Source organism: Dioscorea cayenensis, chromosome 9 (assembly GCF_009730915.1).
Source record: "Dioscorea cayenensis subsp. rotundata cultivar TDr96_F1 chromosome 9, TDr96_F1_v2_PseudoChromosome.rev07_lg8_w22 25.fasta, whole genome shotgun sequence".
NCBI classification, from domain to species: domain Eukaryota; kingdom Viridiplantae; phylum Streptophyta; class Magnoliopsida; order Dioscoreales; family Dioscoreaceae; genus Dioscorea; species Dioscorea cayenensis.
In genome coordinates, this window is record NC_052479.1 from 12,458,300 (window position 1) to 12,473,836 (window position 15,537).

The following is a 15,537-nucleotide window of genomic DNA, read 5'->3' on the forward strand; positions in this document are numbered from 1 at the left end:
TTCTATTGGATCTACGAGGAGTTTCTGAAATTGAAGAAGGAGTATCATGATTGGAAACTGAAACATTTTTGAATTGAAGAAGAATGAATTGTAGTATTTGGATGATGATTTGATGATATGTCGATAGGAACATTGGCAGGATTATTCAAGTGAGAAATATTTGAATTGTCAAAAATAGAATGAGAAATATCCTGAACAAACTTTGGTAAGTAAGTTGAGGAGTCAGTAGGAACAAAAGATTGAAGGAAAGGAAAAGTTGCTTCATGAAACACAACATTTCTGGAAACTATAATTTCTTGTGTGTCAAGAACTAAAACTTTATACCCCTTCTTTCCAAAAGGGTAACCAAGAAAAATAGCAGCAAAAGCTCTGGGTTGAAATTTATCCCTTTGCTTATCAATATTTGTCACATAGCATAGACATCCAAAAGCTTTAAGGTGAGATAAATCAGGTTTCTTTCCAAAAAGTATCTCAAAAGGACTTTTGTTATTCAACACTTTGTTGGGAAATCTGTTAATCAAGTATGTGGCAGTTCAAACACACTCACCCCAGAATTTTAAAGGTAGATTGGATTGAAACAAAAGAGCTCTAGAAGTTTCTAATAGATGTTTATGTTTCCTCTCAACCACCCCATTTTGTTGGGGTGTATATACACAAGTTGTTTGATGGATAATACCTTTGTGAGCAAAGAAAATTTTCATTTCAATAATCCTTCCCAATTCTAGAGCATTATCTGTTCTAACTTGTTTTATTTTAGTTAAAAATTGTGTTTTAATCATTTGAATGAAATTTTTGAGAGCAAATGTAGCATCCTTTTTTGTTGTAAGCAAGAATGTCCAAGTTGTTCTACTAAAGTCATCTACAATTGTTAGGAAATATCTATGACCATCATATGTGGGAGATTGGTAAGGGCCCCAAGTATCTACATGAATTAATTCAAAAAGAGTGGTGGTATGAATTCTGCTTCGAGGAAATGGCAGCTTATGTTGTCTAGCTTGTGGACAAACATGACAAAACATAGTATTATCCGTAACATTTCCAGAACTTTGCAAAGAAAGTAATTTCATTTTATTGAAAGGAAGGTGTCCCAGTCTTTGATGCCACAAGGCAACTGTAGAACAAGAAACTGAAGAAAAATTTTGAGAAGAAAAATCAAAATTACGATAACATTTCTGTGAATTGGCAGAATTGGTAATTGGATCAGAAGGCTGTACAGAATTCAAATCTCCTTTGTGAAATTGCAGCAGAAATAGCCCATTGGAAGATTTACCAAGAACCAGTGGCCTCTTCAGCGAAGGGCCCTGAAGAATACAAGATTCAGAGGTTAAGATAATGTTACAATTCAATTGTTGAATTAACTTTCCTATGGACAAGAGGTTGTAATGAAAACAAGGAACATAAAGGACATCCGAAATCAAAAGATTGTTTGAAAGTTCAACTGTGTCAGTATGTGTAATAGAAATTTCATGACCATTAGGCAAGGTAATTTGGAAAGGTGTAGAAAGAGGATGAAAGATTTAAAAAGTTTAATAACATGGCACATGTGATCTGAGGCACCTGAATCTATTATCCAAGTATCCAAATTAACAGGAAGCTTACAATTGCTATTAAAAGTATAAGAGCTATTGTAATTATTGAAGAGTTTAGTAATACCTGCCATAGAAGAAACCAAATTGGCATTACCAGTAGATTTGTCATTCTCTGAATTCTGCAGAGTGCCATTCAGAGTACCATTCAGGAAATCCATCAATTGCTTACATTGTAAAGTAGTTAGCTCAGGAAATTGTGCCTTTCCAATCGATTGTGAAGAAGAAACTTCAAAAGTACTGCCTTGAACTGAAGCTATAAACCTTTTATCTTTATTTCCTTTGTAGTTGTTTGGAAAACCATGTAGTTTAAAACATTTTTCCTCTGTATGTCCAGGTTTCTTGCAATATTCACAGAAAAATTTTTAGTATTTAGCCTTGTTTCTTGTTGATAGCTGTGTTGCATTTTTATTGTAAGAATTCCCAGGCACATTAGAACTTCATGCATTCATGGACACATCCTCCGGAGTGAAATGTGAACCAGAACTGATTTCCCACTACTTCTCTTCCTAAATTAAAAGTGAGTATGCTTGTCTAACAGATGGAAGAGGCTTCATCAAAAGTAAATTGCCTCTAAAATTAGTGTAAGAATTATTCAATCCCATCAGAAACTGCATTAACTTGTGTTTTTCTTGAACCTTCTGCCAATCATGCCTAGCTTCACATAAACAATGTGGTATATCACTTAAGTCCTGAAACTCATCCCACAATTTCCTAATCTTGGTAAAGTAAGAGGTCACACTGCTAGTACGTTGAATAACCTGATTTAATTCCTGTTGGATTTGGAATAACTGTCGACCATTAGATTGACCAAACCTCTCTTCCAATTCTTCCCAAATTTCACTAGCCTCTTTCATGTAGATAACACTATCAAAAATCTCTTTGGTTAAAGAAGACAAGATCCAAGATATGACCATGCTGTTACATTTTTCCCAATCTTGGTATTCATCTGAATCCAAATCTGGTTTCTTATAGGTACCATTGATGAAACCCAATTTACTTCTAACTGTTAAAGCTATTTCTATGGATCTTTTCCAGGATCCAAATCCCAACCCATCAAAGGGTTTAAAAACAAGAAACATGCCTAAATTGTCTGAAGATTGCAGACAGTAAACATCTGAAGCTCTATTACTAGCACTAGGCATGATTCAGGAAACAGGAAAGCAAAATACAGTAAAATTTCAGCAGAAAAGGAACAATCAGCTCCAAGAACAATTAGCTCTAAGAAAAGATCAAGAAACTACTCTTGATTCTCTGATACCATGTGAGAAACCATTAGAACTCACTGATTGCATCTTCTCTGGAGAAATCCAGCCTCCAAGTCAAACAGCAACAATCAGATTCAACAGCCTTTGAAGATCTCAACCTTCCAAGCTGAAACAATGGAGAATTTGAGATGCGATGGAGATGAAATCCATGAGATCCATGAGAGATCGTGAACAAGAGAAGAGAAAATGGAGAGGAAAAGCATCTGTCAATCTTATTGAATCAAAAATGAAAAACCAGTCAAATGAATACAATGATGTTGCCCTTTTATATTCTAGCATCTTAATAACAAAATAACAAATTCTGCCAGCTGGATGCCACGTTGGAATGAGAATAACAATCTTTAATCACATGCCTATCATGTGCTCATTTACAACACTTAATAACATCAAAGTTTCTGAATTAAAACTGAAGAATGAAAATAGAGAATGAAAACAGATGTTTCTCCTCTTTTCCTTTATTTTGATAAATTTAACTTCCATTATCTTCTTCGTCCTTTTTCGCCTTCATCTTCTTCTCTTTGTTCTTCTTCCTCTTTCAATCTTCTATCCGGTTCCATTTTCTTCCTCTGTCTTCTTCGCTTTAGGTTTCGGCTGGCTTCCTCCGGGGTCCCCCCCTTTATCTTCTATTTTTTTCTTTATTCTATGAGTATACATCGTAGAGAAAAAACGAGGATCCCCCTTCTTTCTTCTTCTTCTCCCCCGTCCTGCCTTCATCCCCTGGTTTTCTTTTTAAAAGCAATCATGGGCTCTTGTGCTGATCCTGGAGCGACGTGGCGACGTTATCCAGATAGTGGGGTGACCATGCCTTCCACTACACGTCTTACTTTATTATATATATATATATATATATATATTATTTCCATATATTTTTTATATTATTATTGATTTTTTTTAATCTGTATCTGATTTGATTTTTTTATTATATATTATATATATTATTTTATTGGATTTTGTTTATTTAATTTATTCTATATTATCTAATTTGATACGATTTATTTATTTATTTTATTATATATATACATATTTTATCGGATTTTATTTTACTTTAATTATATATATATATATATTATTATTTTCATATACAATTTGATTTATTTGATTTGATTTTATCTATTATCTTATTTAATTATTTTACCATTTTTTTGTGTTAATTTAAATTTTATTTTATTATATATATATATAGGGGCAGTATTCTAAGGATGTCCATAGATTTAAAATCTAGGGATGTCCTTGGCTCAGCCATTAGATTTTGATCTAATGGCTGAGAGCTTTACCCTTTTTAAATATTTCAAATGCTATCTTATCTCTATCTTATCTCCAGACAATTCGTTCCTTCACCTCCGGATGTGATCTTATCTCCAGAACGGATGCTGCGAGCCTTCTCCGATCTTCATACAATAGCCTCTAAAACATTGCGAGATGGGCACGGCAGGATGGGAGACGGGGGGCACGGCGGGGACAGGAGACCGGTGTGGAGCATGGTCTACTTGAGTGGCTCATTAATGGAGGACAAGGCCGGGGAAGAGCTTCGTACTGTGAGATGGACTTGCCAGAGATGGAGGACAATGCCGGCGATAAAGAGGAGCTTGGTAGTGCGGGATGACCTCGGAGGGAGGGATCAGATCGTTAGGGAAAAGTTTTTGTGTATAGAGACATGAGAAAACATCACAATCCATAGATGAGGAATCAACGGTTGTGATGAAAACATCCTCAGAATTTAAAACTAGGGATGTTCTCAGGGAACGTATGGCCATATATATATATTTGCCTAGTGATTTATATACATGGTTGATTTTGGGATTAAGATCACCTCAAAATATGTGCTAGTGAGACTTTGACATTTTGGATCGCCTTGAGATCTGCGCTCTTGGCTAATCTTGATATTTGTGTGTTTTAGATCATCTCGAGATTTGCGCTCATAGCTGATCTAAAGATTTGAATATTTAGATTGCCTCGAGATTTGTGCTCTCGGCTGATCTTGGGATTTGGATATTTAAGATCACCTTGTTTTCTCGGTTGATCTTGATATTTGGATATTTTGTATATTTTGGATCGACCTCGAGATCGGTACTCTTAGCTGATCCAGATATTTGAATATTTTTTTAGATTGCCTCGAGATCTTTGCTCTCTGCAGATCTTGATATTTGAGTATTTTGGATCACCTCGAGATCTATGCTCTCGGTTGATCTTGGAATTTGGATATTTATGATCGGCTTGAAATATGTTTTCTCGGCTGATCCGGATATTTGAATATGTTTTAGATCGCCTCGAGATTGGTGCTCTCGGTAGATTTTGATACTTGAGTATTTTGGATCACCTCGAGATCTGTGCTCTCGGCTGATCTTGGGATTTGGATATTTAAGATCGCCTTGTTTTCTCGGCTGATCTTGATATTTGTATATTTTGTATATTTTGGATCACCTCGAGATCGGTGCTTTTGACTGATCCGGATATTTGAATATTTTTAGATCACCTCGAGATCGGTGCTCTCGGCAGATCTTGATATTTGAGTATTTTGGATCGCCTTAAGATCTATGCTCTCGGCTGATCTTGGGATTTGTAATATTTAGATCGCTTGTATTTTTGGGTGATCTTGAACATATCCAAATATTATGAAATTTAGTTATCTTATCCACATGTTGTCCTAATTAGATTATGATTGGGTGATATGTGATTTTAAAATTTTAATTTGATTTGAATTAGGACATGCAAATTTTATATATAAACATTAGGCATTTTGAAATTTTTATGACAATTTGTTACAACAACTTTGTGTATCTACAATTAAGTCTCTCTTGTTAAGTAATATAAAAAAATCAATATATAACAAGGTTATCACATACAATGTTCCTTAAACATCGTCTAATTAATTTTTAATAGTATATGCATGGCAAGCTAGCAAAAGTTAGGTACTTTCTGTGTTCCTCATGCATCATATAAATAAAATATTTTAATAGTTTATGTATGACAAGCTGGCAGAACTTAAGTACATACCTTGTTTCTCATGTATTATCTAATTATTTTATAAATATTTATGCAAGAAAAACTGACATAAGTTAGATACAAACCGTATTCCCCATGCACCAGTACTTATTTAATTCTTTAATAGGTTGTGTATGATAAACATATAGAAGTTAAATACATATCGTTGTTTATATAGAAAAAAAAAAGAGAGAAGGAAGCCTTTTAATTTGAATAAAACCCTAATCTTTATCTCTACCAGCATTAAATTTGGATTTAAATAAAGTTTAGGGGATATAAAGGTCATTTTGAGCTTATCCACGCTTAAAAAAAGAGAAGGGAATTTTAATATTTTATCCCCAATTCATATTTTAAAAAAATTAAATATATGTAAATTTAAAATTTGAGTTTTAAAAAAATATATATCCGGATAATGCTAATCAAATTCAAATAAAAATCCGGATATTTGAAAAATAAGGAGAGATTTTTTTTGGTTAAAAAAAATCAAAACAATATGGTGGGCTCGGATTTTTTTGGTTGAGGATAGGATAATCTTCAAAGGGGAGACGGCCAGGTAAAAAAAAAAAGGAATGAGCATGACATGAAGAAGAAGGGAGTTTAAACAATTGATACATCTCTTCGGTCCATGGTGGGCCCGGTCAAGAAAAAAAAATTTCAGCATGGCATGAAAAAGGAGGTTCTTTCCATGGTGGGACCGAGGTGAAAAAGAGGAGGGCTAGTTTTCCCTTCCATGGCGGGACCGCTAGGATATAAAAAAATATAAAAAAATAGCATGGTGATGCATGATTGGAGGATCCTTTCTCCATGGTGGGACCGGGAGTACTAAAAAAAAAAAGAAGTCAGCATACCCATGCAAGGATGAAAGGCTTTCTCTCTTGATGCGGGACCCGGGTGAAGAAGATGAAGGTATAAAAATCATGCACGTGGGAGCTCTTCTATGCTTCTTCATGCTTCTTCCCAAGTTCTTTATCTCACTCTAAGAACTCTCTCTTACCTGCTGGACGATCCTCTCTTGATATCCAGATATTGACTCTCTTCTTCGATCCCAGACTCCCAAATTTAATCGGACTATATGTAAAGAAGAAAGGATGCATGTTCTCTCTTATTTTCTCTTTCCATCTCTTTTCTTCCATTGTATTCTCTCTATCTCTCTCTCTGAGAATCCATGAAGAGAACCAATGTGGTGGTGTCCGAAGTATTACCGGTGACCTTGTTTGTTGTTTCAGCACGCTCCTCCTCGTTGCCACCTCTTTGCATACACAAATAAAGAGATACTGGAATGATGATATTGGTGATGTTGTGAAGTTCGAAGTATGAGGAAGAAGAGAGTGAATATGATCAGATTCAGGAAAAAAAAAAGGAGGATGAAGAAGAGCAAGAATAGAATAGAATAGATAAGATGCTATGCAAATGGATGGGATTGATGATGATGCAAAACTCCTTGCGAAGCTCATCGACGTTGTGCCATTTCTCACATGATGCATCTCGTTGTGCAAGCTAGACTTCTGTACATGATCAACAACCTTAGCTCCTACATGCACAACAACATTATGAGCCTTGTCATCCTTTTGAAGACCTGCAAAGTAATGGATTCCCAGCCAGCGATCGTCTGACCGTCATTATCCTCCGTCTAAGGCCTCAACAAGAAAGTCCTATTGAGATGCTTGACGATGGTGATGCCCCCTTCATGAATCTCGAAGCATGCTTGAGAAGTTCGTCACTCCAAAGAGGTAGATGACCTTATAAAATCTCATACCAAGTATATATATACAAGTATGTTTTGGTTTCGTTCAACCCATGCAAGATGCCATGAAGAAAAAAATCTTAGATGAAAGTTCATGCAAAATACCTACATTTGGTTGTTAATCCTATGCATAATGCCATAGAAAAAAATGTCATCTTGATGAGGTAGATGAAACTCTATACAAAATGTATACATTCTGGTTGTACACCCCATACCCATGCCATAAAAAATCTTTAAATATGAATGCTAGACCCTTCCCTCTGCATATTTTGTCTTTAAATCATGCACATAGACAAGAGCATATGCATGCTGTTCGTTTTCACTCATTGTCAACACCATCGTAAAAAAAAAAAAGAGAAAAGAAAGAAAAAAAATTTTTTGAGGACACATATGCAAAAATGTGAAAATGTGTGATAATACGAAAGTTTGAGGGTTTAACTGCAAAAAATAATAAATATAAAAAAATATAAAAATGTGAAAGTTTGGGGGTTTATTTGCAAAATTTGATAAAATATGAAAAAAAAATGAAAAGTTAGAGGATCTAAATAAAAAAAAAAAGAAAAAAAAGAAAAAAAAGGGTTTTTAGCGAAGATGAGGGATATTTTGGTAATTTCACAAGACCTCCCTCCCTTAAGCTTACCATGATGTCTAATGCATGTCGATCGCTCTCCTTGAGAGAGCCTCTTCATTGCCTCTTAACAGTCACGGAAGTGGATGGGCTATTGAAAATTTTTAAAGACCCTCTTGAAAGCTAATTGCGATGTTCAATGCATGGTGACTGCTCTCCTGGAGAGAACCTCTCCATTGCCTCTTGACAGTCACATAAGCTGAAAGAGTTGAGGAAGACTTTTGAAGAACTCTCTTGAAGCTCGCTCTAATACATAGCGATAGCTTTCTTTGAGAGAACCTCTCCTTTGCCTCTTAACAGTCACGGAACTGGATGGGCTATTGAAGATCCTGTTAAACTCCCTTTGAGCTCATGGATCCTATTTGATGCCATTGACTCTCTCAAGAGTGATAAAAAATTTCAACAAAAAAAAAACCCCTTAAAACTCTCTTTGAGCTCATGGACCCTATTTGAGGCCATTAACTCTCTTAGGAGTGATAAAAAAAATTCTAAACCCCTTTAAAACTCTCTTTGAGCTCATGGACCCTATTTGAGGCCATTGACTCTCTTTCGAGTGACAAAAAATTACAAAACAGATAAAACTATCTTTGAGCTCATGGACCCTGTTTGAGGTCATTGACTCTCTTTCGAATAATAAAAAATTCCAAAACCCATAAAACTCTTTTTGAGCTCATGGACCCTATTTGAGCTCATTGCCTCTATTAGGAGTGATGAAAAATTCTAAAAAAAAACCATAAAACTCACTTTGAGCTCATGGACTCTATTTGAGGCCATTGACTCACTTAGGAGTGGTAAAAAATTCCAAAACCCATAAAACTCTTTTTGAGCTCATGGACCCTGTTTGATGCCATTGACTCTCTTAAGAGTGATGAAGAAATTTCAAGATCTTCAAAAGCCAAGCATTCTAAAACAAAAAAAAAAGAGAGAAAAAAAAATCAAATCAAAATCAAGGCATTAAAAAAAATGATGAATCAACAGATGAGCTCAACAACCTCAGAGTTAAAGTGTTGAAGAGTTCACAAGTTACAAAAAGCTTCACAAGCATGAAAGCCGAAGCTTATAAAAAAAATCAAATCAAGTTCCAAATCAAATCCAAAATGCAAGTTTCAAAGTTCAAGATACAAATTTCAAACAAATCAACAAATGAGCTCAACAAACTCGGAGTTAAAGTGTAGAAGAGTTCACAAGTTGCAAAAAGCCTCACAAGCCTGGAGGCCGAAGCTTATAAAAAATCAAATCAAATTCCAAATTAAATCCAAGATGCGAGTTCAAATGTCCAAGTTTCAAGTTTCAAATAAATCAACAAATGAGCTCGACAACCTCGAGACTACAGCGTTGAAGAGTTCACAAGTTGCAAAAAGCCTCACAAGCCTGAAGGTCGAAGCTTATAAAAAATCAAATCAAGTTCCAAATCAAATCCAAGATGCAAGTTTCAAATAAATCAACAAATGAGCTCGACAACGTCGAGACTACAGCGTTGAAGAGTTCACAAGTTACAAAAGTTTCACAAGCCCAAAAGCCGAAGCTTATGAAAAGTCAAATCAAATTCCAAATCAAATCAAAGTTGCAAATTCCAATATCCAAGTTCCAACCAAATCAACAAATGAGCTCAACAACCTCGGAGTTAAAGTGTAGAAGAGTTCACAAGTTGCAAAAAGCCTCACAAGTCTGAAGGTCGAAGCTTATGAAAAAAATCAAATCAAGTTCCCAAATCAAATTCAAGATGCAAATTCAAAGTCCAAGTTCCAAGTTTCAAACAAATTAACAAATGAGCTCGACAACCTCGAGACTACAGTGTTGAAGAGTTCACAAGTTGCAAAAAAAAGCCTCACAAGTCTGAAGGCCGATGCTTATAAAAAAATCAAATCAAGTTCCAAATCAAATTCAAGATGCAAACTGAAAAGTCCAAGTTCCAAGTTTCAAACAAGTCAACAAATGAGCTCAACAACCTCAAGGATAAAGCGTTGAAGAGTTCACAAGTTGCAAAAAAGTTTCACAAGCCCTGAAGGCCGAAGTTTATGAAGAATCAAATCACGTTCCAAATCAAGTCCAAGATGCAAATTCAAATATCCAAGACATAACTTCATCAGTTTCTAAATCATGTTCAAGATGCATATTTCAACCGTTGACGAAGACCAAAAGTCAACAAAAGTCAAAGCGCGATTTTCGGCAAAATAGTCGGAAGGAAATAAAAGACTACAATTATTGATGCATCAAGATAATTAAATTCCAAACTTTTTGTATTTTCAATGAAGTCTATCAATTCATGAATAAAATTTATTTGTCGGAATCTGTTTCTTTCTTCACACTTATTTTTTCTTAATCGGAGGTTCCTGTGACAATGTCTAGGGTAATTAATACTAGGGGCTTGCCCCTAATGGAAGTCATGAACCCACAATCTCTTGAAGTCTACAAAATATTAAAATTTGATTTGTGATCCATGCTTTTTATCCGGTCAATCCTAATCAAAGGCCGGATGGAAAGAAAGGAGCCCCACAATCGTGTTTCCATGTATCATTTAATTAAATTTTTAATAGTTTTATGTATGATAAGCCGGTAGGTAGAAATTACACACGTAAACATTCCACTCGTTTTAAGTGAAAAATTGGAGAAAGCACATACCGTGTTTGTCAGACCATTTAATTAAATTTTTAGCATAATTTAAATAAATAGCCACCAAATGTATTTTAACAAAAACCCTTGGGTATTAATCTCTATACCCAATAATTCAGGGACTTTTGTTTAATAAAAACATATTCCAGGGGTGCAAGTGCAAAAACACACCAAATGTAGCATGCTTAACAACTCAATCAGTTCTCAAATTTGGGAGTTCGTTAAGAATCGTGGCCTCTTTCGATCTCGCCTGAAGATGCCTTCCTCATCGACTCTGCGAACTCGGACCACCACCATTGTTAGGGTTCCGGCGAGGAACCGTATGCCGGAGGATCAGCCGGGAAACGGGCGATTCAATCTCCGTCCAGAGGTGCGCCAACGAATTGTCAACAAGATGTAAGTCTAGGGTTTTTACTTTTTGGATCTAATTCGATGAAATTGTTGGTTTTTTCTTGGATTCTTTCATGTTTGGTTGCTTGATCTATGGTTCTTGATCCTTTGCTGGTGATTATTTGTTAATGGATTGGAGTATGATGCGTTTGTTTTGTTGGAATTCTTCAGAAATTAACCAGGAAAATGTTTCTTTCTGATTGATCACTAGGGTTCTTGTGTGGCTGTATGTTCTCCTTTCTCTTTTCATAGTGTGATAAAGATTGATCTTTGTTTATTTTCTTGATTTAGTTTATGTTTTGAGATTAGACTTGTGAGAAGATATTTTTATGAGATGCAAAAACTCATTTGTTTCATGGAATGTCGTCTAGAATTTTGTCAGGAATATCTGAATATGGGTTCTGTGTGATTAGATGACTAGTTGATTTCTTTTGATGTTATTTGTGTTTCTGAGCAGAGTGGAGACGCTGAGGCGGCATTTCCCGATCCCTTATTCTGAAATTTTCTACTTCGCTTCACGTTTTGAGCAGAAAATTTACACAAGTGCAATGAGCCGGGTGCATTCATCCTCAAATTAGCTTGCATTTGTTTCACTGATTATTTTCCTTTGTTTATGTTCACTGGAATTATCATTGCATGCGGTGATACTTGGGTTTATTGGTAGTCAATAATAGTATGTTTTGTGGGATTACATTTTTCATGAACTGGAATTAAGCGTTTAAAGTTGAAGCTGCATTATTCTTCATAGAATTCTATAAATTTCAGCAGAGTGAGTTGTGAATTTGAATGTTGCTCTAGATCTTCTCCAGAGTTTGTGGTGATTCATTTCATAATAATTCTTCCAGTGGTTACTTGCTCAAGACAGCATTTGGAGTCAATTTTATTCACTTGTACCCTTATTTTGATATTCAAATTTATCAACCAGCTTGCTTAGTACTCAATTAGTATGTACAACCTATTCCTTTAGCTTTTTTTTTTCTTCTTCTTCTAATAGCATTAAGAACTTTACTTCTTTTGTTATCTAGTATTAGTAAAACTTAAGATTGGTTTATTCTATATATGCAAATAAATTTTCCTTTCTAATTTTTCAGCAAGACTATCTGAGGAAAATCTCTTTAAAAATGTTTTCGGTTGAATCAAGGATAAGGAATGATTCAGCAGCCAATGCTTAATCAGCTAAACTTGTTGCTGGAAATCAAAGTGCTGCAAATTCAGGTATTGCCATTTAGTTTTCAAGATGAATTTGGAAACAAAAATTATTAATGCCTATGTCTGCCTTTCTTATATTATATCATTGATTGATGAAACCAAATAAAATTTGTATTGTACGTATTATCAGCATGTAAAAGTTTTATGAAATACTGAACTATTTTTTATTGTGGCCAAAGAAAGAAGGAATTCTCAGAAATAATCTGCTTATACTACCAGATTCGTTATCCCTTGTACTAATTTATGTAAATCTTAGTTTAGCATATGATTTTGTACCAAAATTCTACAAATTACATCTTTTCCTACCAACTGACTAATGTACTTTGCTCTCAAGTATACAAATGTTCATCAGACACTGTTGACCATCACATCTGTGATTCTTTCAGATAGATGGTTGTTGTTCTAATGATTTCTAGATGAAGGGGTTTATAGTGACCAAATGAAACCCTGATCAGATCTCGGGTTTTCTCTTTTGTGTTTTCCCCTCAAAATTTTTTTTTTCCTTTCATTTTGAGGTTAATATGCCATTTTTTCACTCATACTCTGTAAGATTTGAACATCATTTTCTCCCCAAGGCTTCTTTGGTTGAAAAAACAGATATGGCCTTTCTGGGTTTGAAACTTGATCTGTGACCTGTAGTTTAAAATGAAATCTAGAACTGTTGTTGTAGCTTTTTCTTATTAATCAATTAAAATGGCCGCCTGCTGCCATTTCTGTATTTTGTCGTTGCTTTATCATGATGTAGTGTTATTATTATTGTTATTTTTATTTTTATTATTTTTTAAGCATTTTAATTGAACAAAATTGAAGCGATGCATCTGTCTTAATTCTACACTTGTATCAAATAACATCAATGGGTGCTTGATTTTGTTTGCCCTTGATATGCAAGGTAATTGCTGCACCTTAAGTAGAGGCATTGCATCGAAGAAAGAACTTGGCAAATGCCTTTGTATATATCTTTCTTTTTGGACTTTGTATCAAACCTAATGTCCGGACGTCATTATATTGCTGTTCTTTATATCCACTTGCCTTTTTTTTTCTTCTGCTGTTGTGAGTTTGGGTTTCTTGTATATAAGCAGTGAAGCAATAATAGAAGGTTTTGATTCTTCTACAACTGGTACAGGTAAGAAGTTTCATAAGTCTGGTCTCTGTTAGAATCTTATTTAAAGTGAGAGTTCTAATAACGGCGAGCGCACATTTCTAGCGTGATTGTGGATGGGTAATTCCAGTGTCCACATATGCTTACTCCACTGAGACTCGTGTATGTTTTGTCTTTCCTAACAGCCTAATCTCATATTAACAAAATAGTAGAGCATGTCTAATATAAAAAGCCATGAGCAATCATTTAAGTTAGATTTTTATTTATTTTATTTATTCACCTCTTATTATCAAAAGTATGTTTAATTTTTAATATGTCTTTAAGAAACCTACCTTTCCTTCTTACTTGTTGTCTAGCACATGGATTATGTGTGTAAATTTTAAAAGTACAATGAATGTTGATAAATTTGTCGTCTTATTTAAGAATTCAATTTAATTAAAATTTTATATGAATTCAAATTAATTAAATTGTAAATTCTATTCTATCGGTTGTTTTAATTCAAATTCAAATACCATAATGGTATCATCATCAAACTCTTCTATTCTCATTTCTCCATTTCGTTAGTTTGATCTTGAACTAATAAAATGTGCCATAAATCAAGATAATAAAAGTCTTAAAATTCATGTTTTTCGCGTAAAACTTTTTTTGAAGTCATATTTTTTTAAATTTATCATTCCTTTATATTACAAAAGAAAAACTTGTCTTTCTTTTTTCTTTCTTTCTCCCTAAAATTTTTTTTCCTTTCATTCACATCATCATGTGTATTTGGAAGTCAACTCCAAAAAAACCTATTTGGTATAATTAACTTATATGTTTTACCTAGCAATTTAATCATGCAATAACCAACCAAATATAGACATGAAAGAATGTGATATCATTGTTATGTCCTATTAATTTAATTAAGTCACATATATAATGTTTTATTAGATGATAACATTGCTTATGCTTTAAGAAAGCTACTTATTCTAATGTGATGCTATTGAGTATAACATTTATATTTATTTATTATTAAGCTATCCTTAAACCATTATTAACAATCTTTCTTACAAGTCATCTATTTGATCATGGTCATTGCAAATGTTTATCATGTGGCAAACCAACCTATTGGCTTGATTTATTTCATCCAAATTTATTGACTTTTGGCTTTAATCTTTAATTTTTCTTCCCTCCTTGTAACTATTTCAATTATTATTTTTCCAAGACAACTGGAATTTAGGAGCTAATTAGGTGTTTTCCAATTATATATATATATATATATATAACTTATATCACTGCTTAGGTCACTAGAATTTCTTAAAGATGTCTTTCAATTTAGTCCTGATCACCTCACAAGTTTAAGACATATGTTGATTGAAGTTTCACCCTCTACATAAAAGCAATAATTATTTGGCTTATTTTTTAAAAGATATTTTAAATTTATTCAAGTAACCATATAGTATTTGTTTATACTATTTTTATGATAAATAATTAACCCATAGTTTTATAAAATAAAAAAATATTAATTCATGTTTTTCTCTATTTCTCCTCCTCTTTGACTTTAGAGTTCTCTCTTTTATGAAAAACTAACTTGTTTTAAACATGTTCCTGTTTATCTATGAAAATAAGTAGTGAATTAATGTTTTCTTTTTTACTTTTTTAAATACTTCTGTTGTATGTTTTAGTGTTATTACAAATAATAATAATAATAATAATAATAATAATAATAATAATAATAATAATAATAAAAGGGAATTTATAGCATCTAAAAAATCACTAAAATTGTTTACTTTTGAAAACACACATTTTAAGAAATAAAAATTATGTATTTAAATGGCTTAAAAATTTTAGAGAAAAAAATTATGTCAATACGAGCTTATATATTTCTAGAAAGCCAAAAATAAATTGTTTTCATCCATACACCCCTCTCACTAATTAAATTAATTTGTTAAATATAATATTACTATAAATATCAAAATTAACATGTCCATACATCTTCGTCAAATCAATATTGATCTATATATGAAAAGTTAGTTTAAAAT

The 15,537-nt window shown here is 33.5% G+C and overlaps 1 protein-coding gene across 2 annotated transcripts; it reads left to right on the forward strand.

Moving 5' to 3' along the window:
• The first annotated feature begins 11,031 nt into the window (after positions 1–11,031).
• Positions 11,032–13,462, forward strand: LOC120269465 (mediator of RNA polymerase II transcription subunit 15a-like). 2 transcript variants are annotated; one of them, XR_005539167.1, is made up of 4 exons: positions 11,032–11,217; positions 11,669–11,768; positions 12,303–12,426; positions 13,310–13,462. XR_005539167.1 is itself a non-coding variant. In XM_039276794.1 (3 exons), exons 1-3 carry the CDS (start codon positions 11,078–11,080, stop codon positions 12,381–12,383), a joined length of 321 nt encoding a protein of 106 aa, XP_039132728.1. In that variant the 5' UTR covers positions 11,032–11,077; the 3' UTR covers positions 12,384–13,138. The 2 variants fall into 2 exon arrangements, 1 of the variants encoding a protein (XP_039132728.1); XM_039276794.1 differs by lacking the exon at positions 13,310–13,462 and having other exon boundaries at positions 12,303–13,138.
• Positions 13,463–15,537: the final 2,075 nt, after the last annotated feature.

What these genes read in the sequence shown, in the direction of transcription:
- LOC120269465 (XM_039276794.1), top strand. Translation starts at nt 11,078, where the DNA reads ATGCCTTCCTCATCGACTCTGCGAACTCGGACCACCACCATTGTTAGG. An exon ending in CAACGAATTGTCAACAAGAT is followed by an intron (nt 11,218 to 11,668) that starts GTAAGTCTAGGG and finishes GTTTCTGAGCAG; the next exon opens with AGTGGAGACGCTGAGGCGGC. An exon ending in ACACAAGTGCAATGAGCCGG is followed by an intron (nt 11,769 to 12,302) that starts GTGCATTCATCC and finishes CTAATTTTTCAG; the next exon opens with CAAGACTATCTGAGGAAAAT.